Source organism: Mastacembelus armatus, chromosome 15, assembly GCF_900324485.2.
Source record: "Mastacembelus armatus chromosome 15, fMasArm1.2, whole genome shotgun sequence".
Lineage (NCBI taxonomy): Eukaryota > Metazoa > Chordata > Actinopteri > Synbranchiformes > Mastacembelidae > Mastacembelus > Mastacembelus armatus.
The window spans coordinates 23,252,490-23,279,841 of NC_046647.1; the positions used below are offsets into that span (position 1 = coordinate 23,252,490).

General features: G+C 41.9%; 1 protein-coding gene across 2 annotated transcripts in view; it reads left to right on the forward strand.

The window, feature by feature from the left end:
* Positions 1-27,352, forward strand: part of atrnl1a (attractin-like 1a) — a 167,267-nt gene that overhangs the window by 37,788 nt on the left and 102,127 nt on the right. The window contains exons 12-20 of one of the 2 annotated variants that reach the window (XM_026309865.2): positions 1,147-1,355; positions 3,162-3,280; positions 3,859-3,975; positions 4,793-4,925; positions 7,320-7,507; positions 10,393-10,606; positions 11,044-11,235; positions 19,419-19,667; positions 19,930-20,067. In XM_026309865.2, the coding sequence (XP_026165650.1) occupies positions 1,147-1,355; positions 3,162-3,280; positions 3,859-3,975; positions 4,793-4,925; positions 7,320-7,507; positions 10,393-10,606; positions 11,044-11,235; positions 19,419-19,667; positions 19,930-20,067 (1,559 nt within the window). The remainder of the gene's footprint in view (positions 1-1,146; positions 1,356-3,161; positions 3,281-3,858; positions 3,976-4,792; positions 4,926-7,319; positions 7,508-10,392; positions 10,607-11,043; positions 11,236-19,418; positions 19,668-19,929; positions 20,068-27,352) is intronic. The other variant, XM_026309866.2, reaches the window with a different exon arrangement.

Sequence of the window (27,352 nt, forward strand, 5' to 3'; positions counted from 1 at the left end):
GAATATATAGTCTATTACGTAATAATCTAAAATGTACTCTGCATCCATCTATTCACAGCACATTATTCCTGAGAGCGTCGGTCGACTTTCTTCTGTCGTTCCCTTCCAGACACATTCTGGTCTTGTTGTGTAGATGGTTTATTGATCGTTCTCTATCTCGGTGTTATATTTAGTTTGAGTTTACACTTGTCACTTCTCGCTCTGGCTTTTCTGACGCTCCCTGGGCTGTCTCTCCTACTTCACCCCTCGTGCGTACGTGGATGTTTCTGTAACTTTCTATGTACAGCTGCAGTATATGCACTACATGTTTCTCTTTATTACCTCGATAACTTGTATTATACCTTTGCTATTTTGGGACGTGTGTCTCTGACTTTTTGCTTGTGTCATTCACACAGAAAAGTTAGTTCGGTTCTTTCAGCCTTGTGCTGTGGTTTCTAAAGAATTTGGTTTTGAGAGGCTGCATTGTGCCTGCAAGCTGTTCACGCTGACACAAAGGGGGAAAATAAAACTGAAAATATCTCACAAAGGCTGAAAGAAGGAAACAGCTGGTGTTGATGCACCTTTGTTTCCGTAGCCAGTGTCCTCCTGTGGAAGCTTTTTGTCTTAATCACTTGAAAAACTAGTGAAAAAACTCTCAGAACTTTGCTGCTGTGTTATTAGGACTTGACTGTATCTTCAGAGCAAAGGATTATTATACATTTGTGTTGTTTCGTGTTGACAGTCCTCTGTGTGTAAATTATGTAGGTGAATGTAGACAGAGAGAAACATGGAAAACTTTTATTTGTGGGGAAAATGTTTCAGGAAGAAATGTGAAGCCGTCAAACCTAAAGCGTCTGCACACTGCAGAGCGACTTATTGCTGAACTGAGGAATAATGACCTGAACCTTTAGCTCCATTTACTCACCAACAAGTCACTCTGAGCAGACAAATGTCAGCTTTGAACTTCAAGAACTTATCTTCAAACCACCTTTTCCTCAGCTTTTTCCCCCCAGGTTTATTTTTCAAAGGGTTCTTAACATTTCTTTAGCTCTTCATGTCTGCAGGCATTTCTCGTCCCTGTAAGACCGGCACTATCTTGCGGTAACTTTTCTTACAGTATGTGACTTCCTTTGGGTTCTGCTTAATCCTTTTTGTGTTCCTCTTCAGCTCCATGTACATCTTTGGAGGTTTCTCAGGCCTCCTTCTGAATGACGTGCTGGCCTACACGCCTCCGTCCTGCCAGGCGTTTTCTAACCCAGCTCTGTGTGCTGCTGCTGGACCGGGCCTTCGCTGCCACTGGGCCAAAGGCAGATGTGTCCCCTGGGAGCTAAAGCCTGACCACATTCTTCCTGCTCCTTTCTGCCCTGCACGACCTGGTGCGTTACACTGAGCTCCTGCCTGCCTGACTAAATATTTTCCCTGAAATAGCCAGTACAGTCACACAAATGTTGCTCCCAGACCTATTTTTCATGAGAATTATAATCATTGTGAGAGACTCGATCTCTGAAGTTTGTTTTCATGCCATAATGATGGGAACAGAAGGTCAGTGCTGCAACAGTTTCCTCATTTTGAAGTAATTAGAAATGGTCCAAACTCTTCCCCCTTTCCCCTCATCCGTTTCTGCCAGATGTGGCAGCGTTGGCTTCTCCACGCTTTTTGCTGTAGACACTTCACTGCAGCTTCACATAGAAAATAATTATAATGACTGTTATAGTGACAATAGTGATGATACTGCACATGCTGCCACTATATCAGTGGTTTTGTGTGTGTAAGCAAATGTTTACTGCAAATGAGAAACACTAGACCATGTGATTCTGTGATTTTGTGATGTACTGTATTTTAAGCAGCCATTGATTTACATGTATTTCCATGTAGTTAACAGATACTGCACTTGATCCTTGCTCGGGTTGTGCAGCCCCATCACATTAGACATAAAAACGCTGCTTTACCACAAGAAGAGTATTTTACCCACATACAGCTAATTTTCTTGAGTCTGCCAGTTGATTTTTATTATGAAAGGCTGACTGCAAATATACATTTAAACATCTATAAATCTGTACAACAGTGTTGGGGAACAGTTGCCAGAATTAAACATTGATCATTTGTGCCAAAAAACTTCCAGATGTTTAAAAAATACAGAAACAAATATCAGGGTGCATGTATGTTTATTCCGCAAACCACAGCAGAACATGTTTAAGTGACCAGAGTGAAATATAACAGTGTCCCTCAGTGTGTAAATACAACAGTCATCGTATTTACGTTAGTCACCATCCGTGTTATTCCAAACCACAGTCTAGTGCTTCTCATATCAGAGTCAGACAGATTTTCCTTTTTCAGTTGATTGTGATTAGTGAATTTCTTTAAAAAGAAATTCCTGCATATGAATAAATCTAGGGCAGCACGGTGGTGGATTAGTGGTCAGCACTGTTGCCTCACAGCAAGAAGGTTCCTGGTCTGAAACCCATCAGGGGCCTTTCTGTGTGGAGTCTGCATGTTCTCCCTGTGCTTGTGTGGGTTTTCTCCAGGTACTCTGGTTTCCTCCCACAGTCCAAAAACATGTATGTCAGGTTGATTGGTGACTCTAAATTGCCCATAGGAGTGAGTGTGAGTGTGTGAGGTTGTTTGTCTCTATGTGGCCCTGTGATGGACTGGGGACCTGTCCAGGGTGGACCCCTGCCTTTCACCCAAAGAGAGCTGGGATAGGCTCCAGCAGGTCCCTGGGACCCTGGTTAGGACTAAGGGGGTCTAGATGATGGATGGATGAATCTTTAGGGAACAATAGTCTATTGAAATGTGGGAATAAAAACTTTTCAGAAATAGTTTATTGTGACATCTGCACTCTGAGGAGCTTAAATATGAACTTAAATATTATTTTTATTTTTCATGATATGTCATGTTCTGTAATAACCTAATGTCTAAATCACATTTCATTCTGTAGATATTTTATTACTTTCCATTACTTTATCATTTCCATAGTACAGCACATCAATGTGATGATTTGCTTTAAAGGTTGAATGTAATTACAAGAACCTGCCAAAGTACAGACTGGACTCCACGTCCTCTGATCTCTGTGGTCTCATAATCATTATTATTTGGTTGTAATGTTTTGTCTCATCATTTGTTTCCATTTGGTTTTGCTTTGCTCTGTGTTTACTGTTTATTGTGGTGTCACCTTCTTCCAGCCAGTACGGACGAACGGTGTTTCCGGTTCTCAGACTGTGCGAGCTGCACGGCCAACACTCGGGGCTGTCAGTGGTGTGAGGATAGGAAGTGTATCTCTGCCTCCAGCAACTGCACTGTGGTGAGTCTTCACTGTAAAACACCAAGTGCAAAAACACCCAGGTAGTGGCCTTGAGGCTGTGATGATCCTTACTTTCAATACAAGAGTGTTTGATGGAACAAATAACCGACTGAAAACACATTCCACTGTCTATTAATTATAAAAGTGAGATGTTTGCATTAGATCAGAGCTAATACAAGATAAAAAATACATGTTCTCTGTGTCCGAGGTCAGATCTTGTGCTGGTGGTGAATAGATGAAGATTTAGAGGCTTTTCTTAGCAGGCTTTTAAGATTATTTCATGCACCAATAACCAGAACTCATCCTTCCAGTTTAGACTCCTTTATTCTCTCAAGCATCTACAAAATAAAATGGAAAAGACACAAAACTAAATGTATGTGTGTATTAATAATTTCAGCTCAGTGTGATTTTTGTCCTTTTGCTCATTTGGTTTTCTCTGTCTGTCTCTATTCCCTTCCTTGCTTTCTCTTTCTTTGTATTTGTGTCTGCATGTTGCTTTTGTGTGTTTGCATTTGCTTGGCTGGGTTTAAATCTGCGTGTGTGTGTGCGTGCGTGCGTGTGTGTGTGTGTGCGTGCAGCTGACTCTGGAGCTGGCCCGGCAGCATGGTGGTGCCCTGTCTCTGTCTCCCCCTCCATCCATGTTGTCTGAACATCAGCTGAGCTTGTGGAAGCACGGAGCCAGAAGGAGGGGACATGTGTGTATTGTTTGACACCTGACACTTATCGATAGACTGCAGGTTAGGTTACGTTAGGCTGAGGTCAAAGGTCAGAGCAGACTGAGAGGTTATATGGAAATTGGGATGAATTTAATTCCAAGTTTATATTTAATTCATGTAGGAACAGTTTTCTCTCATAATGCTAGAAATAATAATCTGACACCATCTCTGACATGTGCATTTATGAACATGGATATTGTCAACACTGAAAAATCCTTAAAAATCCAGCTCTCCATGAAAAGCTCTGCACTTATTCCTTGACCCATGGCCTGACTTTTCACAAAATGTCAGTACATGTGACTCTTTCAGTAAGAGAGACGACCGAGGTTAGCAGTAGAGCTGAAGAACATGATTTAATCTCGTCACCTGAGCCAAAGAGAAAAAAGTAGATATTTTTTACACATTAGGTTAGTCACATTACGATCACATTACGATCAAATCACTTTGTTATAGCTGAGAAAAGATTCTGTCAGGAGATTATTCGAGCTTGTCGTCTCTTCTGAGAAGAACTAGAGCACTTTTCAAAATGTACAGTAAGTTGAGTGAGTCCTTTTGAATAAAGTTAAACGATGCTAATAAGGAACACGAGTAAAAAGTCCATCTCAGTGTGAAGTGTCTCTCATATTGATGTTATTCAGCATGTCCTGTTTGGCTGTTTGATTCGCCCACCTCTCGCACTTTATTCATTTGCAGCAATAAACCTGAGATCTCCAGGTTTATTGCTTTGACAGCAGAGGAGGACACTGTCTGTGGAACCTAACTGGCCTGCTGCTGTTTCCTCTGTGTATGTTCGAAGGCGGTGACAGACTCGTCGAGGTGTAAGCACAGGGAGGAGCAGGAGTGTTTCAGACTGGCCAACTGCAGGAGCTGCTCCCTCAACGTCAACTGTCAGTGGGAGCCGCAGCAGCAGGAGTGTCAAGCACTGCCTGGTGAGGAGACGCACGTGCACATAAACAGAGAGAGACAGCATGCATGCAGCCTGCCACACACACACACGCACACACACACACTTCCTGCTTGAGATCAGAATCAGGTTGCTCATCATCAGGATGTATGGACCCTGACATAGCTACGGTAAATTTCCACAGCATTTAATGTAAAAGTGCAGGACACAGTAGATGCAGTTTTTGCTTTATTATTATTATTATTTTGACAGACACGGCCCATGAAGCTCATTGTGTTCAAATGAAATCTTAGTGATAAACCTGGTTTCTGACCTACTTTCTGAGGCAGCAACAATTCAAGCACCTCGAGGATCCACACACAGACACACAGGTGCTTTCACAAATGCGTACATGCATAAACTGTAGTTTTGTGAAAGCACCGTGAGTCTTTCTGATCACAGTGACTTCACACTGCCTTCACCGCTGTTGCACCTTACATACAACACACACACTATGCTGAGCTCCAGAGCCTGTTCCCACACTAACTGGCTGCATGTTTTTAGTGGTCTTCACAAATAAACACACTCGTACATCCGTGCAGGCATGCACACAGATGGGATTAGCGCACATTCATGAACACACACCTTCAGAATATGCTCCACTCAGCTGCAAAGTGAAGTGGGCCAATTAGAAGTGTTTACTGGACGTTCTGAATATGGATGACTAACAAACTAAAGTCCTCCATACGCCGCTCACCGTGAGCCTGTAGCTACAGCTGCTCTCAGCCCGACTGGGGCAGCACCAGGACCAGTGAGTAAATACCCATGGCATTTGAATTCATGTGAATGTAAATTATTAGCCAAACACTGGGAGACCTATGTGTGTCTAAACAAAGTCCTGTGGCAGAAAGGTTTGAGGTTCTGTTCAGCGTTGATGTAATTCATTTTCCCTGCAATATTTCGGTTTGCTATAAGGAATCAGGGAGGAAACACAATTTCCATTCTGTTTATTTACATAACGGAGAGAGGTACAAAACATCACAGTGCTTCTGTTTCCTGTGACTTACAGTGACCGTGCATGGAGGACTTTGGCATAAAGTGTGTTTGATCATTGTGTTGTTTCTTGTTGAATTTTGACAGCTGGTGCTGATTTTCAACAAAAATTAGTGACTAAATTAGAGAAGAAGCGAAGCTTCTGTGGGCTGTCATCTGTGATCTTAGGTGAAAATAAACAGTGGGCTGTGGAAACTGGCTCCACCTCGGTGGAAGCTGGTGCTTTTTCTTTAGACACCATGTTATGACTAATTATCCTTAAAGGCCTGGCATGATTATCTCTGCTTTTAAACAGAAATGGTAACCTATCTTCTTATTTTTGTACAGCTGTCTTTCTCCTCTTGTTTTGGTCAATTATTGCCCATTTCAGTTTCCTGGAAAAAAAGAAAGCAGCTATTTTCCTTTCTGCGCCATGAAAAGGTTGGCGATGGAAGCCATTAAGGGCCTGTGAATGTAATCAGTCCCAGAGTCCAGAATAAACAGCGGTGCTCAGTGGAGGCAGAATGACTTTGCTTCCCTTTCATCCCGGCTAATTGAACAGCCACTCTGCTGTTATGTTATAGTCTCGCACAAGATGCTGCCCGGTGACCCTGATAAGAACAATGCATGTGTGTATGTGTTAATGTGGGTGAGCCGTCTGCCAGTCAGCCTTTGTTAATAGAATACTCAATCACCACAGATAATCACTTTTCTTTATCCGATGTGTAACATACCTCTGAAGTCCTGGGAATTAATTCCAGTCAGTATAAAGTGTGGCGCTCTTATCTAAAATAACAGTTATGAGTCCAAGTGGTCTACGTTCAGTCCAGTGAGACTTTCTTTAAACCTGCAGGTTAGTGGTTGAGTGATTGCAGCACTTAACACATTTAAGATCAACTTTATTCATCCCCAAAGGTAAATTCAGGTAGTCTTGTAGTGAATTAGTCAGTAGTGAGAGTAGTCAGATGAAGGATGTCCTCTATGGTTCAGTCCTGCAGCTCAGTGAGGTGAGTCGTCCACTGCAGCTGCTTCTCTGCTCCATCAGGATGTGGTGAAGGGGATGGTCAGTGTGTTCCAGGATGGTCTCTACCTTTGTCTGTGAGCATCTCTCCACCACAGCCTCCAGTGAGTCCAGCCTCATCCCAGTCACCGAACCAGCTTCTTGCACCAGTTTGTCCATCTGCCTTCTGCTTTATGCTGCCTCCCCAGCAGAGTTGCTGCCAAAACGTGTCCATGTTGCCGTAACTTCAACCGCAAAATGCGTCATCTCACTCTGAACCTGTGGTGAAACTTGGCAGCCCTGCTGATGGCTAATAGTTCATGCTAACACAGATGAAGTGTAGGTGCAGAAACAGTGTGTGTGTATGTGTGTGTGTGTGTGTGTGTGTGTGTGTGTGTTTGTGTGCAGGCCAGCTGTGTGGAGAGGGCTGGTACCATGTCGGGGAGGCCTGTCTGAGGATCAACTCCAGCAGAGAGAGCTATGATAATGCCCAGCACTACTGCAAGAACCTGGGAGGAAATATTGCCTCATTACTCACAGACAAACAAGTCAATTTTGTTCTGGAGGAGCTACAAAAATACCAGCTGCAAGACAAGGTGGGTGGTGTGAAATTAATTTATAAATAAAAGAAATGTGTCAAGACTGCTGCAGCATAGTGCTGGTGAAAGCTGTTCATTGTTTTTCCGTTCTGCGTTTCCTGACGTATAAATTGCTGTGGCTGTTTACGCACAGACCTTTATAATATAAAAGCCAAACTTCAAACATGCTTGATATGAGCTTAGAAAGGTCGTAAGCAAACTACAAGTGTATCTTTTCAGTTTGTGAATGAAAATTGCTGCCAGAGAAAAGCTCATGCTAATGGATGTTGAAGGTATTTTCAAGACAGTTTTAATGCAATAGCCACATCTCCAGTTATTTGTTGTGATAATTTATACTGAACATTTAGTGATTCTGTCTGACTTTAACTCCATTGTGAGACAAAATCAAGTCCCCATTTGTGCACAAATGGATTTGAAAGGTCAGCTGAGGCTAATGAAACATCAACAGTCAGACAAATCAGGTTAGGTTAGTCTTTGTAGTGTGAAATTGTCTTGTTGTGTTGCACCACTGCAGCCCAGCAAGAAAACAGCCTGCAGAGACTCAAAAGGGAATTTAATTCTAAAAATCCTTTAATGCCTGCTTGAATTAGCTAAGTCACATTGCTACTGGCTTCAGCTGAATATGAGAACATCATATCCAGTATCTCTTACACTGGAGTTGTACTCGACTGCTTCTGGGTCTGTATGGAGAGGAGGTGAACGATACAGTGACTGTGCAGTGACCCTGCATTAAGACAGAATTAATATGAACTTTTCTTAAAGCATTTAAAATATATCTATGCCTGTATCTTGTCAGGTCTGGTATCGAATGAAAGAAAGAAAAAAGCAACAAATGCAGCCTGTACACTTCAACAGTACATCTGTGCCAGCACCATATGTGTAGAAAAATATTAATTAAAAAATATAAATATGAATAAATAGCTGTGTCTGACTGGAATTTGAGCTTTAACTGCAGAAAATGAAGTTACATCTGGCTGATTAATGTGGACAACTGGACTGATATGCAGTTCCACATAGCTCATTATATGACACAGTACTGTTTCTGTAGCAGTGTGATTTATTATAAGGTGTCAGACAACGTGTTTACCCAAACATCATGAATATAAATTTGTTTATTACTAGACACCAAGGATTATGTGGTCTCAAGAACATACAAATTGAGTTCAGAAGTGAATAATAACTAATGAGTGCAAGGACCCAGCGGCTTGTCTGACAACACTTAACTCATATGGTGAGTTTTTACACCATCATCGGCAAATTGATATGCAGACTAATCTTAAGGTTCAGGTCAGATGTTTATACAGCACCGTGACGGTGAAGGTTTTCACCAGGGTATTTCTGATGCAGCTTTTCATTGCACTTAGCCCATCATGGATCATGGAAATCTGTTTTGGTATCACTTTTCATTGGTACACCCATGTGTTACAGAAATAACTGGTGAATGTTGTTAACATACTGTATATGTGTTGCATAACTGCTTTTCAGTGAATCATTTGTGGAAAACCATTCTCACAAAGACTGAAATGGCCATTTGTTATATTCATGGTCAAAGTGTCACTGACGTGTTTCGCCGCACACAGGACGACCTTTGGAGAAGTGGGAGCAAATATTTGTTATTTGAAAAGAGCTGTGGTTAATCCTCTTCATCTCTCTGGTAGAAAAGTTCCTATTTTTGCCAACGGGATAAAAGTTTTTTATAGGCTCACTCTGATATTTATAGGTGATGATTGTAAATTGTTTCTGTTGTCATTCCACTCTGAGAAGCCTGAAATCCTCAGTATGAATTTACTTTCTCTGCAAAAATGCAATTATTTCCTCTCCACAAAGACTGAAAGATATTCAGAGATGATGCATTTTGGGCGGAGGTTCAAGGAAAGCTACTCACACAGCCATGAATAAGTGACGCAGTGATACAAGCTCTTTGTGATACTTAAGCCTTATGTATTTATAAAATATGCTACAGCTGTGGGAAAATATTGTTCATTTCTATCAAATGAAACTATAATAATCATTATGGGCCATTATTAAATAAATCACACCTGTTTTGTCAGCAAATTACTCAAATGTTCCCTGAACTACAATCAGCTGCTGTAATTACAGTCCCTTTTGAATTTTTTTTTTTTCATGAATGAGTTTATGCTCCAATTCTACAGAGCAATTTCAGTAATTTGAATAATAGTTTGATTTAGGATCCACTTTCATCCAAAATACCACATTGTTTGGTGCTCAGATTTATCAGGCTTCTTGTAAAAAATAAGACTTCATAGCTGTTTCACCACGATATGTGGACTTAGGTCCAAATGATCTGCTTAATATTATTAAACAGCTTTTTTTGCACCAACATTTTGAGCTATTGTTTCTCTAATATTTGTTTTCAACACTGGAAACATTTTGTTAATTGCTTGTTTTTCTCAGGTTGACCTCACCTGTAATGTGGTTCTGCTTCAAAACTTCAGCTGAGCTTGTGTATTTTGTTTATTCAGAGGATGAACGTGAGATAGTTAAATTGTGTCTAGGGTTTCCTGCCACAAGAGTTCATCAGATCCAAACTGACTGGGCTCTCTACTGATAACACACAGTAAAAGATATGATAAACCTTCTTCCTTGGGAACTGGAAGTCCCAGAAGGATTATGCAGAAAGTTAGTTTTGTGTCTATACAGTGACTGCCAGCACCACAACTATACTGAACAGTTTTACATTTAACTATAAATGAAGCTGGGCCTCTCTCAGGAAATGTTGCAGAAGTCCCCTCTCTAACTGGGATATAAGACCTTGTAGAACAGTTTGGACCAACCACAGAAACAGGAACCACAGAATTATCATGTGCTACATCTCATTAATGACCTTCTTCTTCATCTACTGCATTTCTCCACTATTGCAGAGGTTATCTCCCTGGGTTGGCCTGAGGAAGATTAATGTGTCATACTGGGGCTGGGAGGACGCGTCGCCCTTCACCAACACCAGTCTGCGGTGGTTACCTGGAGAACCCAGCGACTCAGGCTTCTGTGCCTACCTGGAGCGCACTCAGGTGGCTGGACTTAAAGCCAACCCCTGCACTGCCACCACTGACGGCCTCATCTGTGAAAAACCTGCAGGTGAGAATGAATAAACAGAAAGAGGACAAGCTGCGGTTGATGCTGTAGGTCAGAGGCTAAAACTACTGAAATACCTGAGTTTACCTTCAGGTAATAAGACAGATGGAAGGGTGACAGCTATTTAATTACAAAAAGAATTAAAACAGTGAATTGGTTATTCAGGGTTTTTTTTAATGCGATGGCATTTTCTGTGCTGTGAAACAAAAAGTGATAAAGAGGAATAAATTAGAAGCTGGAAGTTGAGCCTTTGCTGTATGATGCAGTTAAGGAAATTAATGTATCAGTTATATTAACACATTCGAAGTATGTGAAGAGTCTACTGATTAAGCTATCATAAATGACTAACTGAAGAAATAAAATACATAAAACGCTTCATGCAAGTTGTAGTTGAAGCTGAAGACAATGTCTGAACCACCGACTGTCTGTCTGTTTCCTAGGCAGTCCACAGAGTCAGAGCGCTCGTCCCTGCAAGACGCCCTGTGCTCTGCGCACCACCTGTGCCAACTGCACCAGTCAGGCCATGGAGTGCATGTGGTGTGGAAGCACGCAGCGCTGCGTCGACTCCTCGGCATACGTCATCTCCTTCCCCTATGGCCAGTGTCTGGAGTGGCAGACCCAGGACTGCGCTGGTGAGATTGTCCTTCGCTTCATTTCACAGGGAATTATTTATCTTTTTGCATCAGTAGAATCACCTGATGGGCTGAACTTCAGGTTCATTTGTGAACATAGAGCCGTTCTTCTTCTCCTTTGGGCTGCTCCCTTCAGGGGTCACCACAGCCAATCATCTGCCTCCATTTAACCCTATCCTCTGTATCCTCCTCACCCACACCAACTATCCCCATGTCCTCCTTCACTACATCCAAGAACCTCCTCTTTGGTCTTCCTCTAGGCCTCCTTCCTGGCAGCTCTAACCTCAGCATCCTTTTACCAATGTGAACATAGAGCCGTTATAGATTTATATTGATCCCCTTCTTATCAGCACTCAGGCCTACGACTGTCTCTCACAGACACCGACTCAAACACACTACAGCACTGAGGCAGTGCCACCTCTCTGTAGCTACAGGAAATCGATCCCTGACATGAGACTGACTCAATATGAAGTACTTGCTGCTGTCTCTTATTATTCCTCTCGTATTAAAACCTCTCAGGGGACGGTGTCTTTTTTCAGTCGTACGGGTCTGTCTGAGTGCGGTCCAGGACTGTTTGTGTATGAGAGAAACAAGGGATCACAAACCATGAAACCAGACAGAAGGTAGAGAAGCTGCCAGGTACAGCCTCCCTGAGCTTACAGCTTATGGTGATTTCTATTATTTTAAAGGTAACTAGGATTTCTTGTCTAAAGCTGAAAATATGCCCCTGTAGCTGAAAATGTTCAGTTTGTGTTTGGACCATTTTAGATCCCAGTTTACCTTCTCTGTCTGTTGACTAATAATCTATGGGGGGTGATTGACTGTTTACCAGCTGCTCTGGGCAGATCTGAACAGTAGAAACACATAGAAAAACAGCTACACTGACTGTGAACTCATGTAAATAAACCTGTATGCTTGTAGGTGTATAGTTGTCTAATAGTCTTGAGGTCTGAGTGAATATTTCAGAGAACAGAGGTGGATTTACCATCAACAGAAAACCAGGAGCACAGAGAGAAGGCGTTAGCTACGTTAGCTACGTTAGCTACATTAGCTACGTTAGCTACATTAGCGTTAGCAGTTCCTGTGTTAGTTGTGTAGCAATGACAGCTTTATATAAATATTAGTCACAAACGTCAATCAAGACGTCCATATAGCACTGTGACGTTTATCCGAGTGACGTCATGTCGTATGACTCCTCCCCCGTGCGGTCCCTTTCTGAACGCGGGGGATTTAAATCCCCCTCCCCTTAGCAACGTATACAGCACGTGTGTTTGCGCACACGCGTTGGAAACGTTATTTCATTTACAACATATGTCAATCATCCTTGACAAACAATGCGATTGGTTGATTTTACTGTCATGAGGACTTGTTCTGCCCCCTGGACGGGTTTTGCCTGTGAGTCGTGACTCCCATTGATTTTCGTGCTGACTGACGGTCTAAAACCTGACGGCCATGCCTGGTTGTGGGCTGTTGTTATTTCATACTGTCTGTCTGTTTGTTTGTTGTGAATAAACGGCGAAAACAACCCGAGAACAAACGCAATTTAAACTTTTTAATGAAGACTGAAAAGTGAACGAGGATGTTGTGTGGGTTGTACTAAACACTGGTTCCCTGGACTGTTAGAAAAACCTGATATGCAACACCTGGCGTTTCCGTCCATGTGTGGCTCAGCAAAGGTAAGAGGTGCCATTTTGCTGTGTTTGTACTCTTGTTACACATTGAGGAACTGTTGTTGCTGTGGTAATTCGACTCTGAATTGGTTTATAGAATTTGAATCGTGAGGTTTTCTGCTTTGAAACGATATATAGTTAGTCAGACCTTATTCAAGTTAGTCCGAAGATCTTTGGAAACACACTCGGAAATACAGTTTCCAGTTTACATCACAACTGTTACATTGTGAACAGTTTACATCACAATGTTCAGTGATGTTTTGTTCAGCAAAACATTGAAAATTATTATCCTGCAGTTCAGTTTCTGGAAGAGAAGAAAATCAAACTGTCAGTCTAAAGCATTCCCCCCAAGGAAGAAGTTTTTATTGGTGTTTTCTGTCTTTTGTTAGACAATAGTCAATTCTTGTTTCCAAGGAGTTAAGGAAACAGCTTCAGAAACTTTTTTGTCTTGTATGGTGGTTATTATTCTTTGCTACTGTCAGTAGGCTGAGTGCAGACAGCTCTCCAGCAAACCAAAGACTTTTCTCTCATTTGGTTTTACCTACATTGCCAACGTAATGGCACTCCCCCCCCATCACCATTTCTCTTTCATTATTCATTCATTACTCTCAGTTTGATGACAGAAGGTGTGTAGGAGGCCTTTGTTCTGCTTCTTTTTACCTTTGTGGCTCAGAGTGTGGCATATAATGTAAAATGACATTATACTTTTCAAATTGTCAGGCAGAGCACTGTTGCTTTTCTGCACCCAGTCACTCTTTGCAGTGTTTCATACATAAGTTTGTGTTTCACTTCTCTGGTTTATGGATTAATCATGGCTTGTTTATGGAAATGAGACCTGCAGGCAGCAGCTGAAGGATTCATGACCTCGGTTTCACAAAAAAAAACTATTGCTTGTTTGAGGATCCAATTTGAACTGGGTCATTTCTTTATCAGATTAATTTGGCCCAAGGCTTTGTGTATCATTCCCATTTTTCATGTCGGCTGCAGGCTAACTACCCTCTCTTCAACTCAGCCCCTTGAAATAATTAGCTTCAGTGTTGCACCTCCAGTCAAATTTGGAAGTTCTGGGAGCTCCTTCGATTTTTCAATCCCAGCCTAATTGTTCACGACTATGTTTCCTTTTTTAAAATAGACTTTCTTTGGCTTATGTTACTATTTCACTTGCACTTTTTCAGCTTCTCTGCTTCCAGCATCTGTCTCCTAAATTTCTTGCACTTGCAGCTAAATGAGAGTTAAAGTTTCAACTGTAAATTAGTCCGCATATGTAGCTGAATTCTAATTTTCAGCAACAACACTACTGCTTCCATGTATTTTACCAGGAGCTACTGTCGGACACTCAATTTTCTTGCGTCTGTCTTGTTACTACTGCTAGCAGTTGTTTTGTAGTAGTTGTCCAGTAGTTAGACATATCCCGACTTTAGCAAACAACTGCAGTGATATCTGAAAACTGGAAGCTCTTAGTCAACAGTGCTCACGTCTACAGATGCTGAACTCTGTGGGAATCAAGTACATATTTATGATCCTTTACAAGCTGCATTTTTACCCCAAATCTGTTCTCTGTCAACCACTCATAAGCAATCCTTAGAAAGCCTCAAACATAAGTCATCAGTTTAACCTTTTGACTGTTGTTTTGAATCAGATTTATTGCACTGTAATGCTGATGGCAAAAAAAAAAAACCCCATAACAATAAAACACACTATACTTCCCACTGTGTAGTGCATATGGAGGAGCCAAAATATTAGAACAACCTCTTAGTGTGGTTCAGTTTATCACAACAAAAAGCCACCACAAACTATGACCACAGAGATGAATCAATACCCTGTGTCCTGCCAGCTGAGATTAAGTACAGGTGGATTGGATTAAAGTGACCAGGAGTTATTTTCTGCTCATTCAGTGTGTGTATTTTCTTGTTCACACACACATACAGAGGCAGGCCAGATGATGGTGATGTTGTTGTAGCTGATATTGGTTTTGCTGCAGGGAAAAATGGCCTTATTTTCTCTGAGGCAATCTTCACAAGACATATTTTTTTCTGTCTCTCCCACATGAAGTCTGTCTGCTGTTTTGTAGCTTCACATGCTAGGAGAAGAGCGAAGGAGAAGGCAGCTTATGGCTCTTACCCTTGATGTATTATGTATGGAGGCTCACAGATCTGTATGCTACTGGCTTCAGCAATGCTAACTGTCAACTACTGTGGGAGCAAATGGATGATAGAAGAAGAAGCTGGATGATACGTGCTATCCAGGGACACCAAATATCAAACCTGGTGTGAGAATAGGATGTGGCACTGAGATTGTGCAGAGAGAATTTCTGATAAGATGAAAATTCTTCGAGCAGGAACAAGCAAGGCCTTTCGGTGCAAAGCAGATAGCCCAAGTTCCACAGAAGTTTTGGCATCTATTGTGTTTAGGTATCCTCTGTGTTATTTCTGTCAATGAGGATGAATAAAATCCTGATAGTAACGTGTTCGGGGATGGTTTTGGAAAGAACACAGTAGATTTTTTTTTTTTTTTTAGTTCATGTCATATTGAGAATGGCAGAGATGTCTGTATTTTATTTACATTTACTAAACTTTGGAGAAATGTCGTGTTTAATATTTCTTGTTGACACAACTTTAAAGGCGTCAGGGCTGAGATAAACTGGTCACAGACCTTGATGTGATGTTTGTGTATAAATGCTGTGTGATGTATGTGAATCTAAGGCTCATTTAAACTGATGCTTGACAGCAACTTGTGAAAGTTTTTAGCGACTGATGTTTTTCTGGTTGAGATGCAAACCGGTGTCCTCTTGGACATGACCTAGTTATCACATTTATGTCTTTTCCACTAAATCTTATTTACGTGAAATTGATAGAAACCCCTGAAGAAGCTCCTTAACTTCTACCTGAAGGTTTTATGAATAATAAGTAGATGCCAGTGTTGGTTGGTGTCATTCACTGGCTTCATCTTTGGTCAGTGACTAGGTCACACGTTTGATTTTTAATCATGAAATTTGCTTTCCACCCTCATAGGAAATGCAGGCACCATCCACAATGACATTTAGCCTGAAATAACCAAGGGCTGAAGTAATTAACAGCAAAAGGTGCAGCTAAATCTTTGGTGGTGTAAAGTAAAACTAAAACCTCGTTAACCAGACACTCCCTGTGCCTCACAGAGAAGACGAGGCTGCACGAGCCAACGGACCTCTCTGAGTCTCCCCTTATTAGAACAGACGAAACCAGATAGTTGTTGATGCTATAAACAGAAAGGACCAGTCAGGTGACATTGCAGGGAAATTCTATTATGCATTCAAACCACAGTCACGTAGGACTTTTCTTTTTCTGTCCATGTCAGAGTTTCTTTCTGCGTACTGTCTCTCACTTGTATGAGCTGATACTACTCGTGTCATTTAGTGTCCTCAGGGCCTATTGCGTCATTTTAATGGCATACAGGCTGGTGCCCAAAATATTTGATTCTTTTGCTTTCACTGATTTTTGACATGTTTCTCAGATGAATTTCAGTAAAGAGCTACAAAGGCACTTTTCAATGTGAGTTCAGGGAGGCGGTCTGTGCCTACATCAGGTAATATTTCAAGGTATGAGAGGAATCATGGGATGAGTGTTGTCATTTTTTCATACGATCATTCCCCATATTGATGATAAAAGTATAGCAGGTGAGAGCCAGTGACAAACTGATGGAACGTGAGTCTGTCAGCATTTTGCATGCTTTTTGTGAAATAAGCCCTCGGTTGTTATGAAGTTATAGATACAGTATGCAAAGCCAGACCAGCTGTAGATGAGATTTGGATGATGCATCTCATGATGCTGGCTCTGGAATCTCCTGCACCCTGTAAATCACCGTTTAAACAAGTTCCTGCAGATTTGAAACTATAGAACAATCCATCCAATGGAAAACAGCTGAACTTGGAACACACGTTTTGAATTGGTGAAGATTTAATGGAGTTTGTAGAACAGGTTTAAATTTTAAATAGCAATAGCCTCAAGGAAGCAAGGCAGATACTAATAAATGACTAATACAGACAGTTGTATTTTGATCCAAGGCATCCACAATAAGTAAAACAAATACACTATATTGTATATTTGAATGTACAATATGACACCCAGTGTGTGGATCAAAATATCTGTTTGTCACCTTAATTGTGCCTCAGTCTGATTTAGGTGAAATGTTAAAGAAATGCTGCAATTTTTCATAGTTTGAAAATGAGCATGAAGGACGAAGCAGCAGCAGACCAGTGTCTCCAATTAGATAAGTGTTGATGTGAAGAAGAGAAATGTCAGGCAGCTTCTTAAGCAGCTTCTTAAGCATTGCTAAGTCATTAAGAGTAAAGCCACTGCTTCTACTGCTTCTAATGACCTGGTGCACAAAATGGCTGCCACAATAATGGGTGCATATTGGATCTGTTAAACCAAAGAGAAGCACAAAAGAATTGCAATTTGAATCGTTTTTTTTAAATGATAAATAGGCCCAGTATGTTTATTGGATATTAAAGCCTGCTCTTGGGTATGTAAATATACGCTTTTTAGGCAGAGGAACCCCAACTGTGTGGTGGATTAGGGATATTCTGTCAAAACGCCTCTCTTTGAACTATTGACTGTAGTGGAGCTCCAGAAAGTTGTCAAAAGGCAAAGTAAGGAGGAGACAAAATGAGGGGAGGTGAAAGTAAAAAACCGGGGGGAAGAGCGCAGTAGGAGAATGATGAAAAGAGAAAATGAAAGAGTTGAAGGGTTTCATCGTTTGTGGTTTAATTTATGCCTTAAGTGTTTTAAAGTAATCCAGAAAAAAATCAAATGAAATCCAAATGACAGGAAAAGTGGGGGTAGAAGGTATAATGATGAAGAAACCAGCAGTGAATGAGTGCAAAAAGGGCAAGATGGCTCCGTGTATAGAAAGAGAAAAATTAGATGCAAAAGAGAAGAATAAAAATGTGGCAGCGAGGAGATAGTGCATTTGAGAAAGGGAGAGTAGAAGTTTGTAATTATAAAGAGGGAGAGAGGAGAAATGAATCAGCATCTCTACAGTTGAATAATGCAACGGGGACCTTTCAAACACATACAGAGTACAAGGGGTGTATTTCAAGCAGAGCTAGCTTGCAGGGACACAGAGAGAAAGAGATGCAGGTTCAGCTGGAGCATCTGTGGCTTATGGAAATGGCTTGTGTTCAAAAAAGAAACAACTTCTGGTGAAAATGCTAATTTCACTTGATGCCATATTTGAATCATCTTGAGGGGGCTCAAAGAAACAACACCTCGCGTTACTTTGCTCAACCTTTTGCATTTTTTTGTGTACACACCAAGATACCAATGGATTCTTACCTCTGTGTGTGTGTGTGTGTGTGTGTGTGTGTGTGTGTGTGTGTGTGTGTGTGTGTGTGTGTGTGTGTGTGTGTGTGTGTGTGTGTGTGTGTGTGTGTGTGTGTGTGTGTGTGTGTGTGTGAGGGTGTGTGTGTGTGAGGGTGTGTGTGTGTACACTCCCACCCTCACTTTGGAGACAAACATTTCTTATGACAGGAAGATGGGTTGATGTTGAGAATAAGAGACCGAGTGATCCAAAAATCAGCTGGAAAGGGAGCTTCTCCAGAAAACACACTTGATTTGTTATTTTTGTCACCTACCACCTATTCTCTGGCCCTTTGACCCAACAAAATTGTGCTTCACTGTGGAGGTTTTAGTTTTCAACTACTGAATGCCATACCTGGGGAAAAAATGTCATTTTTAATTTGCTCCGGTAAAGCATTTTTGAATGTCACATCCACTTTATGAATACAAATGGTTTTCTCAACACATGAAATTGTGTGGGAAAGAAAAGTCGATTTCTTTATAAATGTTAAGGGTTAAAAAAAAAAAAGGTGAAAAGCAAAAGAAGCAAAGTGGATTAGTGGGTGTAGGTAGCATTAATATAGGATTTTATTGTGTTTATGCTTCAGTTTAAGCTGCTTGGTCAAGTATAGTGTAATACACTGTAAAGGTCAGACGAGGCCTTTAAGCTGCTTTTAACCCAGATGTGTGTTGAGAATGTCTTCCTTTAGAAAAACAGAGATGCATAATAATACTTACCACGTGAACTGATGTGAGCAGTGCCTTCAAAAGTCATTATTCATCATTCAGTTCAGTTTAACACGTTTGATGCTCAGAGTCAGAAAAGTTCTGTGAAGAATTAAAGACCCTAAAGTGAAATTAGAAAGCTGTCGCACTGAGGAGTCTTTGGTGGAGACCTGGTGCTGCAGCAGATGGAAAGACGCTATCAGGAAACAGGATCTTCCTATATTCTTAACGTCAACAATGTAAAGTTAATGTCAAAACCCAACTGAATCTGAATGTGAAGGAATCAAACATGTTTCTGATGAACTGGTTGTAGAGGAAAAATAACTTGGTAACTGGTGTGACAAGACAGTACAAAGGTCATTTCGTGAGGATGTGAAGAATAACATCTTACAAATTTCACTGGTGTGTCTCTAACCATTATTTTTCCTTTGTCCCCCCTTCTCCTCTCCTGTGTTTGCTCTTCACTCTGCAGCTCAGAACTGTTCGGGTCTGAGGACATGTGCCGAGTGTCTGGAGAGAGCAGAGTGTGGTTGGTGCGGTGACCCCAGTAACACCGGGCGGGGGGTTTGCATGGAGGGCTCTTACAGAGGCCCGTTGAAACCTGCGAGTGCCAGGGCTGGGCCCCGAGACCGCGACAAACTGCGAGACAGGGACATGGTGCTGGACCAGAGTCTCTGCACGTCTGATAGAGGCTACAACTGGGCCTTTATCCAATGTCCAGGTGAGGGAACCACTGCACCACAACCAGCACTGCTTGTTTTAAGTCACCAAACACAATTCTAACCTCCATGAAGGTGGGATTTACTGCAGGACACTGCTGTTAATTGTAGCTAGGTGTTCCTACAGTAATAAACTGGCAACTGAGTGTGTCTTTCACTCTTTGTGTGTGTGTGTGTGTGTGTGTGTGTGTGTGTGTGTGTGTGTGTGTGTGTGTGTGTGTGTGTGTGTGTGTGTGTGTGTGTGTGTGTGCGCTTTCCACCCAGCGTGTCAGTGTAATGGTCACAGCAGGTGTGTGAATGGCAGCGTGTGTGAGCACTGTGGGAACCTGACAGCAGGGACGCACTGCCAGAGCTGCATGCCCGGGTATTACGGCGATCCCACCAACGGAGGGAAGTGCAGTGGTAAGTGGAAAAGCTTCACAAGAGTCTTCCTGAGAATATGAATATGAAAACTTGTCTTCACTTCAATGATTTGTAGAAATAAATAATAAGTAATGTACACACAGCTCTGAATAGCAAACATGAAGAGCAAACTGTCGCCGTCAGTCTGCAACGTTGTAGTAGGCACAAACAAGCTGATGGGGGCAGTGTTTAAAAGCTCAGAGCCCCCTTTCTGCTTTGTGTGCAGCTTGTGGTGACTAACAGAGCCCTGGAGCAGTGAAAAGGGAAGCTACTCGTACAGTTTGGACAGGACTGTGGGCTGTAGACGCTGAGGGAACAGCACCAGCAGCTTAGTTGAGTCTCTGCTGTCGTTTCTTTTCGTTCCTGGTGAACAGCAGCCAGGTTTGTCTCAGGGAAAGATGGTGCTGATACAGGCAAGTGCTCAGAGATGCACACATGCTTTATGTGCATCCACATGTGTGCCTCAGCAGTTTTTCCATGCTTTGTTTTGCTTCATATGGAAACAATCAAAACAAATCCCATAGTTGAAAATTGGTAACAAATTATGAGAGTGAGTTAGATGATGGAAAGCAGAAGCCACAGGAAAAGATGTGAGTGAGAGATTTGGGGGCTGAGTTGGGAACATATATGATATGGGCCTAGATGGGAAAAGCCATCCGAGATAGCGGAGTGTAATGAATGAGTGAGTGACTGCTGGAGTGTGAGGGAGGGAGGGAGAAGTGAGAGGGAGGTGCAGCAACATCGGTCTTGCTGTGACAGATGTGCGTTTTGGCTTGGTGGCAGCGTGACATTAAATCGCTCTTAATCATTTTCTTATTTCCTGAGTTGACTGGTGTCTCTGTCCCTGGCGGCTTTTTGCAGTGAACGTTGTGCTGATAGATGCACGTCTCTCATCGCCTCCACACAGAACAGCCTCTGCTACACTTCTCCTTTGGCTTTCTTTGCATTTTTTGTTTTCACTCCATCCTCTTGGCTTCTCTTCTGCTCTCTCTAACATCCCCTGGTCACATTTTCCGTCTGCTTTCTCTGAGCCCCTCTTTTATGCTTTATGCTGGATGAGATCGTGTGTGTTGAGCTTTCCCTTCATTCTTTCATTATCTTCTTTTAATTTCTTGTCTCTCGTCGTCTTTATTCTTCATGTTTTGTCTTTTTACCCTATTTTGCTTTTTTCTTTCCTCCCATCTCTTCCTGTTTCCTTTCTGTTCTAATTTCCCTCTTTTTATCTGCTTCCTTCCTTTCCTTGTCTGCTTTTTCTCATCACTTCTCTCTTCTTCTACTTTTTCCTGTCATTTCTTATTCTCTCCCATTTTCTTTTCTTCACCCCGTCTTGGTCCATTTCTTCTTCTTTTCATTTTTCCCACTTTACCTTCCTCTACACCTGTGATTCCCTTGTAACTTTCACAATAACTCCGTCTTCGTCTGTCTTCTCTGTTCATTTCATCCTTCTCTCTACCTCCATCTTTATAGAAGTGACCAATAGGTCTACCTCGAGCTGAACGCCTGAGGGGCGATGATGTGTGGGTGATTAGAGCGCTGAGTGCTGGAGAGACAGTGAGGGGAACAGGCCTTGGCTGGTTGGGTTGGAAAGTGGATGGAAGGCAGAGGGGGCTGCTGTGCTGGGGGGAGGAAGTGGGAAACGGTGAGAGAGGAGGAAACTGAGACGACAGGCAGACAAAAAAACGAAAACACGATAAAACCACGTGGAGTAATAGACAAGGTTAATATCAGTGGAAAAGGACAGCTGCCCTTGGATAGAGACATGACGAAGGAATAGAAGAGGAGATGGAGGGATAAATAGAGAGGAAGAGATGGAGGACAGACAGAGGAGAGGCAAGTCAGTTCGTTCTGTCCCTGTGACAGATGATTAACTAACCTTGTCAAATCTCGATGAAGTGTGTGTCTGTCTGTCGTGTGTGTGTGTGCTGGGCCTTAGTCCCTTTTCTCTGTCTGCATCGTTCACCTTGTGCAAAATGCAGCGGCCCCATCAGCCTTCAGAGCTGCAGACATGTCGAGTGCCTGTTAGGACTTTTTTGATATGAAGGTTTGCAGAAACGCTGCCAGTCTTGGTTCTTATGATTTCTTGTCTCCATTTGATTACAGCAGAGAAACAGGCATAGATGAATTATTTGAACAGCACAGCTTAATGGGGAACCCTGATACAGCTGAGTAATCAATGATTTCTCACGGTGATCTGCTGTGTTGTGCACAAACGATCCATTTCCACAACCCTTCATAAACGAGTGTCTTTCTGCTGGGCCTCTGGTTCAGGCAGGTATGAGCAGCAGGCAGACTGCTGCTGTGCTGCCCTCTGAATTGTCTTCCAGGCAACACTTGAGCTTGTATCATGTCTTCTTGGGCTTGTTATCTTTTGCTACCCAGTGCTTCAGCGTGTAATGCTCCTCTGCCATTGGCATCTCACGCTGAACAGCTTTATTGCTTCCATAAATTCTGCATGATTCACATCAGTAGCTCCCTGTCTCTCTCCACCCTACCTCACTCGCTCCCTGGCTGCCTGTGAAGACTCCATCATGCCGATTGTGTGATACATACAAACACAAGACAAAGGTTGTTGAGTCTTGAGGATGTTCTGTCACTCAGTCAAGAGGTTTGGTTATTTCTCCTCTGTCCTGAGCTCAGTTTGGTTCTTGGTTCTGGCGTTCTTCTTTAGCCTTTTTCTGACAGAGAAACAAAAGAGTAACTTGAATAAATCAATTAAAACAAGATTTAAAGCAGAGAATAGTTATCAAAGGATATGTAGATAAAATAAAGTCATTGAAACACAGAATGATGGAGGGTTTGTTTCTCTAGTTCTTTTAAAACCTAAATCACACAGTTATTTGTGGGTGTGTTTTGACTTTAAATGCTTGGGAATCCTGAAGGACCGGCCATGTTTTGAAGACATTCCCATTTCCCTCCAGCCTCAGTGTGTCAGCTGTGTGGTGCTTGTCTCAGTGAGTAACAGAGATCTTTCCTCTGTGTGACCTGTGAGCAGAGCTCTTTGGAAAAAACTCCAACCTGGACACCATGAGGGCTGAAACCTTCCTCAACGATCAGTAAAATCAGACTGTTTTCTCTAGTCGTAGGGCGTTGATAACAATTTTTTCTTCAACAGATCATTCAGACCTTGTCGTAGGCGACGGCCAATCACTGGATATAAGCCGTTAATACAGTCTTTTCTCTCTCCCACAATAATTGGTTAAGCCTGTACCTTTAAAAGCTTGTGAGGTCATAACCTCCCAGCTTCAGTTGCTTAAACTTACCCAGATGCACCTACATCATGAAAGTCATGCAATGTTATATCCTCCAGGCTGGATCCTAGTCAGAAAGAAAATCTGCATGTGCACGACAGGTTGATTTTTAGAAAAAACTACTAGGTCGTACTGGGCGACAGCTGTTTTTAGCATCTGAACATATACCCGGTGCTGTTGTTTTTTTGTTTTTTTTTCAGTGAGGATGATCCTCTATGTTCCACCAGATTATATTTTGTTTTCCTTATTTTTTCTTTCTTCCATCCCTATCTTGAGGATTTGGTGTACAGTCTCTGAGCAGGGTGTGACAGCATGGCTTCTTTGTACATTTGGTTTCAGTGTAGGAGCTATAAAAATGTTGAGTGCTGTCTCTGCAAGAAACCGGGAACCCAGCAGCATCAACGAGAGATTGGGGCCGACAGGACAGCAGGTTTTTTGTGTATGTGTGTGTGATGGATCAGACAGAACCAGCTGTTGTTGAGCTTCAGCAGCAGTGGAGTAACAGAGGAGAGAAGCTGCCTGCCGAGTCTTCTTTGTAGAAACACTGCCAAATCCACTCCCCCCTGCTGTCACGAGTGCATGTGGTGTGTGCATGTTTGTGCTTTTAAACATGCTTGAGTGTGTTTATGTACCTGTGGAGCCCTGTGGAGGCATCGCAAACTACCCAGGATTCTTAGCGGTATCCGCTCATCTTCCCTCTGGCAGCTCTATTCCTGGCATCTGGCTGGTCAACCTAGAGGTGTGTTGACAATCAAAATACACAAAATCCCTACACACTACATGCAAAACCACACACACAAACAAACAGTTCTGTAAATATGATTTTAAACGGCTTTTGAATCCTTTTTGATCTCCAGTCAGTGCGAATGGTGTTTTTGAAGTCTCTCTGCAGCTGTGACTCATGTGTTGTGGAGAATAAGCTGCTTTCTTTGAGACTGTGTGATTTCATTTATGGTTTCAGCTCAAACTGACATTAACCAGCATACGTTTGAGAAAACTAGCTCATGTGCTGTTACGTGCACATGATGAACGTGGCAGCTTGTTTCACAGTTAACTCGAGTGCGACTACACCATCTCATATTAAAGCCTATATTACGGCGCTGAAAGTGAATTTAGTGCGCAGACTGAGGACCACGCAGAGAAGAGCAGCCCCTCAGTTACTGATTGTTCTGTGAATGACAGATCATGTTCTAGCTCTGGAAAAGTGACATGGAGCTTGAGCAGAAACAGATGTGAGACTGCAGATATCAAGTCGATGATATGTCCACCATTGTTCAGCAAACAGATTTTGATTACCAAGTGCAGAGAAGGTGTTACATTTGAGCACAGTTAACATTTTCTTACATATATTATAGACATTTATTCACTTGTTTTATTCTCAGCTCTCACTTTGACGCAGAAACACAGTTTATCTCATAACCGTGTGACACGTCTGGTCCCAGCAGCATTTCTAATCTCTCTCCTTCTGCTTCATCTATGCCAGAACAGATATTTCTGATAGTTGGGTGACTAAAGTTGTACAATACTGCCTTGTCCGGCTCAGATTCAAGGTCAGGTCATTCCTCTCATCTGCAGCTCTATAAAAAGTCTTCGGTGCTTTTATCTCCTCCAGAGTGGACCGTTGCTGTTGACCGTCACTTTTCTCTGATACCGGCAGGTTAAACATTGAGAACCCAATCGGAGACAAAATGCTGCTGCCAGGCTTTTAACACACTCAAGTAGAAGTACCACTTATATACAGCATCTTGCATGAGAAGTAGACCTAAAGGTCTGACGTGGACATTTCTAGTTTGACAGATATTTCTGAGGGAAATACAGTTTGGCCCATAAATATTTGGACAGTGGGTCAATTTTTGTTCACAGTGGATTTGAAATAAAGGGAGTCAACTTTCAGCCCTAATTCAAGGGGTTCAACAAAAAAATGTCACATTAAACGTTTAGGAATTACAGCCATTTTTATTCATACTTCCCCAAGGGCTCACAAGTAATCGGACCAACATAAAATATGTGTAATTGTTTTTAGTACCTGGATGGATGGATGGAAGCCATGGACATCACCAAATGCTGAGTTTCCTCCCTTGAGATATTTTCCAGGCCTTTTCTGCAGCTGCCTGAATTCAGTTGCTATTTCCTTCTGTATAGTTGATAAAGTCTAAGTAGTCATGTTGCTGCACCTGCAAATATGTATAAAATAGAAATTGAGAAATGTTTTTTTTTTTTTTTCTAGTTACCACAACATAGTCTCGATGTAGAAATTCTTAAAGAGCAAAAGATGAAAAATATAAAAGCTACTGAAAGAAGATTCCAGATATTGTTGATATGACTGAGGGAGTAAACACAGCTGGTTCCAATTCCTTGATTTTATTAATGTTGTGAACTCGTCACCTCTGTGTCGGAGCACAAAGCATATACAGAGGAGACGCTATTTAGTTTTCCTCAACACGTATTTTGATCATGTTTGCAGAAATTTATCCACAGATAATTCAGGTGCTTAAATTAAAAAAAAATAAATAAATGAATGTAGAAGTTCCAATTCCGTAGCTGCATACTTTTTATTTGCACTGGAATAATTTGTTGAAATATTCACTGGGGGATATTTAGAGCAGCAGGGAAGGATCTGTGTGGTGTGGGTGGTTCTGGTTTTACTGATTCTCAAGTCTAACTGCACAAAAAAAAACCTTTGGAGTGATGTTTAGCACCACAAGCGCCCTTGATTCCCACCCCACCCACATTAAGTTACCTTAGTTTTATAACTGCACACCCCTCGGGAGTAAGACTGAGCCGACTGTAGGAACAGATAAGAGGTTCAGCGAAGATTGTTCCCTAATGTTTTCTCGCTGACTTATTTCCTCATCTCTACCTGTGCCTGACTCATACAGACACACACAGATAGAAAGACAAACACACACACACACACACACACACACACACACACTTGCACAGCCCGAGCTTCCACCTACACACATTCAAATCCAACCTGACAACAGGCGTCTTTTGTATTGTGTGTACATGCAGAGGCAGTGATGTGAGAAATTGTACTCTCTTCAGGGGGCTTGCACAAGTCATGGGAAATGTGATTTATATCAAATCAGTCTTTTTTTGCTAAGAGATCAAGTTTCTTTTTATTGCTGCTTATTTCTGTGTTGTCAGCAAGTGTGGTGCATGATGTACTTTCTCCTCCATCCATGTGATTCATTCGCTTCTTCTTCTTCTTTATGATTCCCCTGCTTCTTCCCCTGCTTCTTCCACCCTTCACCCCTCGCAGAATTGAGTTCACTTCCTCTCAGCACTTGAATACGATTGTGTCTCCACACTGTTTGAATGAGTCAAGTGCTTGTTTTATATCAAAGGTCTCCATGTTTAGTGAGAAAGTCTGACTCACTGAATGAATTTATTGTACAGCGAAAATAAATCCGAGATTCCAAAGAAGGCATCCCTGTCCAGTGTGATGGAACTCGGGATAAAACAGAAGAGTTCATGGAGATTTTTGACATTTAAGCCAGAGAAGAGTGAGGACAGTCGTGTAGCTCTAGGAAAAAATGTCGTATGATTAATGTCCTTACAAGACGGCACAGGATTTCTTCTTTGTTCGGTTATTGGCTGCTGCTCAAATGTTGCAGGCTCAGTGCTAACCAGCATGTTTGTAGGTTTATTATTGTTTGCATGTTGAACTTTAAAGATGCTTTGCTGCGATAAAGCTAATACCAGCCTTTTCCAAGTGTTGTCACTAGCATTAGTGCAGTTAGTGAACAATATGTTCACATGTTGGTTGTGAAAACAGCTGAAAGTGTCAGTGAACTAAACTGTTTCAGGCCCATTTTGGCAAATATGAGCATTTTGAGCTGAGACCATAGAGATAGAGCAAAAGGTTTATGCTGCAGGGTTGGGAGCAAAAATCAAGCTACAGACGTTTCAGAACCATCTGGTGGTGAATGTTTGACACCGACGAAACAGATTATTGGTTAAGTATTCCTTTGTAACCTGTAATCAGTATGGTAAGTCCCCCTGCCCTGCATTGCTCCTCTTTGTTTTTTAAA